We start from the raw sequence: 3,597 nt of genomic DNA on the forward strand, positions 1-3,597 counted from the left end.
AGTATTATTTAAAATTATATTTATTTAATAGAAACAATAGAGAAGAATAATTATAGTTTTGGATCTATTTCATCAGTAATTCTGATGGAATACGGCACGTCGTGTATCATTATATTACTATGAAATTGACCACGTCGATTAATGGCATCTTTAACTAAATTCTGCTTGTACGTCATCCATCTAAAATAAAAGTCAGAGAGAATAGTGCAACAATTTCTATAAATCATTAAATTAATAATTAGATAAAAATTTGATAATTAAAAGAAATTAAAATATTTCTGTAATTATGTTTAATAATTTTTCATACTTTCGATTTAGAAGAAATTCGTTAAACAGCTGTTTTTTAGTTGGATATTTTAAGTCCATGAACAGTTTCACACGTCCCCAAATATTGGCACGGTTATGCTCGAGCAACCAATATCGTGGAATAAGAAAACATTGTACTGGTGTAATCGCTACGACTCTTCGATGAAGCATTTTCTCTCCTTAATTAAATATTGATTTATTACATCGTATTATAGATAAAAGAAAATATAATTTATATAATATGTGTTTCTCACCTAAACCAAAACACGCACCCCGTGAAAAAATGCATATTTGCATGAATATAGTGCGAACATCACTGGGATAATGTAATTGAGATGTAACAGACGGTTCTCGCATTAATATCTCCGCAATATCAGTAATTTCATGCCAGCCTTTAACCTTGATTTTGTAATATTTATTAACACATGCGAATCAATCAATTTATGATTCTAAATTATAAAATCAATTTATGATTCTACATTACTGACCAATAAAATCAAATTTATCCAAAGATGTAATCATACCGATCATATAGAAGATATAAACAAATTTCAATAAGTTTAACTGATAAACGAACTTCAATAATTTACTCAATCAGATAGCTTTATATAATTTTACTGATTGAGATAGATTAGTAAGAAGAAGAAAAAAGCATGCGGTAAATACTTACTACGTCTAAAAGTGTGGTAGTAACGATGCTTATTCGATCATCCTCGTTTTCTGTTTCAATAAATTTCTGCAAAAAAAATGCGATCGGTAAACATACATATTTTGTGTTGCACCAATTTTCGGTATAATCAGTCAGTATTAATAAAACATCTTTACACTAATTAAAAGAGTTGCCTAAATTATATATAATCATTGATTAGCAAATAATTCAATCCATATATAAGTGACTTTTATAACAAATAAAATCTTTTATGTAATCTTTTTATAAAATAATACAAACTATATTCACCATATTAAAATTATATTAACGTAATTATTTTAAATTGTTTCTTAATATTTAAAATTAAACATGATGCATGTACACAAATAGTGCATCGAAAAAATACAAGCGCAAAGAAAGAAGTGCACAGTTTTACTAAAACTGAAGAAACAATATATAAGAGAATAAAGTTATTTCTTCTTAATTCGTACTGGAATGGATTTATCAAATTGATTTGATTCAAGCTCGTCAGATTCCGCAATTTTTTTTGGCACTCTTCGTAGTTGTGAACCGAAAGTTTCGGAATCGTATAATTCGTATTGCATTCCATGATAAGAAGGACGCTCACGAACAAGCATATGTTCAATAAGGCGACATTTACCTTTCAGAATAAAATGCACATAATTCACCATGCCTTTTCCATCACCTAACAAAATCTTTCAAATTAATTTGTTAATATTTTCTGTATCTTTTGTGCTCAGATTTGTGTTTATTTCTTAAAATATTTTCAAGAATAATGAATTATCGAAATATTAGAGGAGGAAGTGCTATTACGTCCCCTCATTACATTTTATAGAACAACTAAATAATTAATATTTAAATTGAAAACTTAACGATTACATTTATCAAAAATTTATTAGTGTTGTTCAATCGATCTTAAACTCAAAATTATAAAATATTTATGACTTAAGATATAATTTTTAAATATACAAAGGTATCTCTTCAATGATTTTGACGTGCGTTATAAAATCAAGGTTCTGATTGCATATGAGCTACTAAACAAATGCTGCATAAATAATTTTTTTTCTACCTAATAGCGGAAATATTAAAAGGGCCATAATATAAGAGGCCAATAAGGACCTCGTAATATCACCTACTCTTCTATCATAAAATAATTATTGCACTGCCAAATTATGTACCTCATTAGGTTTGAAGTCTTTTCTTTTGCTCAAAATACAACATTCTCGTATCGTCTCATCATCCCACAACTTAAAATAATTAAAATGAACCAACGCATCTCGCAGAACATCCCACTTTTCTTTTAAACTACTGCGCAAGATGTTATCAAAATCGTCTTGAGTAATTAGAAGCAAATCGACCGACGCTAAATAATATTCAAATAAGAAATAGTATAAATTTTGATGAAATCTATTAGCACGTCTATTTTCATAATTCGTTTCTACTAACTTTTAGTAATTAGCGTTGACGTTCTTGGTACTGTGTGGAATAATGCAACTTCACCAAACATATCTCCTGTATGTATGATCCCCATATCTACAACTTTTTCATCGCCTAACAGAAAACATTACATCTAATTCTTTACATTAAGCTACATAATTTTTCCTTCAGAAGTAATTCTCTTTCTAAAATATAGATATAACTTATCTTATAAAGTAAAGTTTGTCAAAAAAATAATGTAATGTCAAATTAACAATAAGAAATTCATTCAAATATTACAAATTAAATGGAAAATGTTGATATATCTTATATTTCCATCTCATCGTGTTCTTATGTTTCTATCATGTATAAAACAGTAAATATTCTCTATATATTCAATACAAAAATTCTTTCCAATTTATTAGAGATTTTTTATGTCATTTTTCCGTGTCCAAGATTCTATGAAAATTTGTAGTACTATTTTTTCTTACCTGTCAAATCATCAATCACTACTTTTGACAAACTGACCTCGCCGTTCATAATAAAATAAAGATTTTGCGCTTTATGATCCTGACGAACGATTACCCGATTAGGCGGCAAATATTGATAAAAGCACACATCTGCCAGATTTTTCCTCAAATTCTCAGAATGCTTTGTGAATGCGCGGAACTTTGTGATAAGATCATATATGTATGCTTTATCCTTGGAAGATCTTTCATTCGGTCTCACTAGAAGTATCGATCGATCCTTGAAACAGCAAACAATATATTTTTTACACATTAAATTCTAATTCTTTATACCTATTTATCTACTTTTCGTGTACTATATACACATATGTTTTATTGAATACCTTTAATGTAAGTAATTTTTTTTCTATTTTGCCTTTCTGTTGAATCATTCGAACATTAATCGTTACATCATCACTAATTTCCTCAATTATCTCTTCCGCTGTTATCCATTCCATATATTCCCAAACTCGCCGCACGGCCGATCGAAATAAATAACGACCTCTTAATCTATCAGGCTAAATGAAAATTATTATGTCCTTATTTTGCTTCTCATTCTCTTTGTCTTTAATCAAATTATAATATATAATTATAAATATTTTAAATTTCTAAACAAGAATCTATATTTATTTTATTAATAAGCAAAGTATTTATAAATATTTTAAATACGAATTTATTGTTGTAGATATATCCTCATCG

General features: G+C 27.9%; 1 protein-coding gene across 1 annotated transcript in view; it reads right to left on the reverse strand.

Annotated features, from left to right (window-relative positions):
- Positions 1-16: 16 nt before the first annotated feature.
- LOC108747623 overlaps positions 17-3,597 on the reverse strand; it is a 3,889-nt gene continuing 308 nt past the window's right edge. The window contains exons 2-10 of the mRNA XM_018485213.1: positions 3,243-3,416; positions 2,884-3,139; positions 2,423-2,527; positions 2,155-2,339; positions 1,447-1,671; positions 977-1,042; positions 561-705; positions 308-485; positions 17-180 (exon numbers count right to left, since the gene is read on the reverse strand). Coding sequence (XP_018340715.1) covers positions 51-180; positions 308-485; positions 561-705; positions 977-1,042; positions 1,447-1,671; positions 2,155-2,339; positions 2,423-2,527; positions 2,884-3,139; positions 3,243-3,416 — 1,464 coding nt within the window. The 3' untranslated portion in view covers positions 17-50. The remainder of the gene's footprint in view (positions 181-307; positions 486-560; positions 706-976; positions 1,043-1,446; positions 1,672-2,154; positions 2,340-2,422; positions 2,528-2,883; positions 3,140-3,242; positions 3,417-3,597) is intronic.

The sequence above is a fragment of the Trachymyrmex septentrionalis genome, unplaced genomic scaffold (genome assembly GCF_001594115.1).
Source record: "Trachymyrmex septentrionalis isolate Tsep2-gDNA-1 unplaced genomic scaffold, Tsep1.0 scaffold20, whole genome shotgun sequence".
Classification (NCBI taxonomy): domain Eukaryota; kingdom Metazoa; phylum Arthropoda; class Insecta; order Hymenoptera; family Formicidae; genus Trachymyrmex; species Trachymyrmex septentrionalis.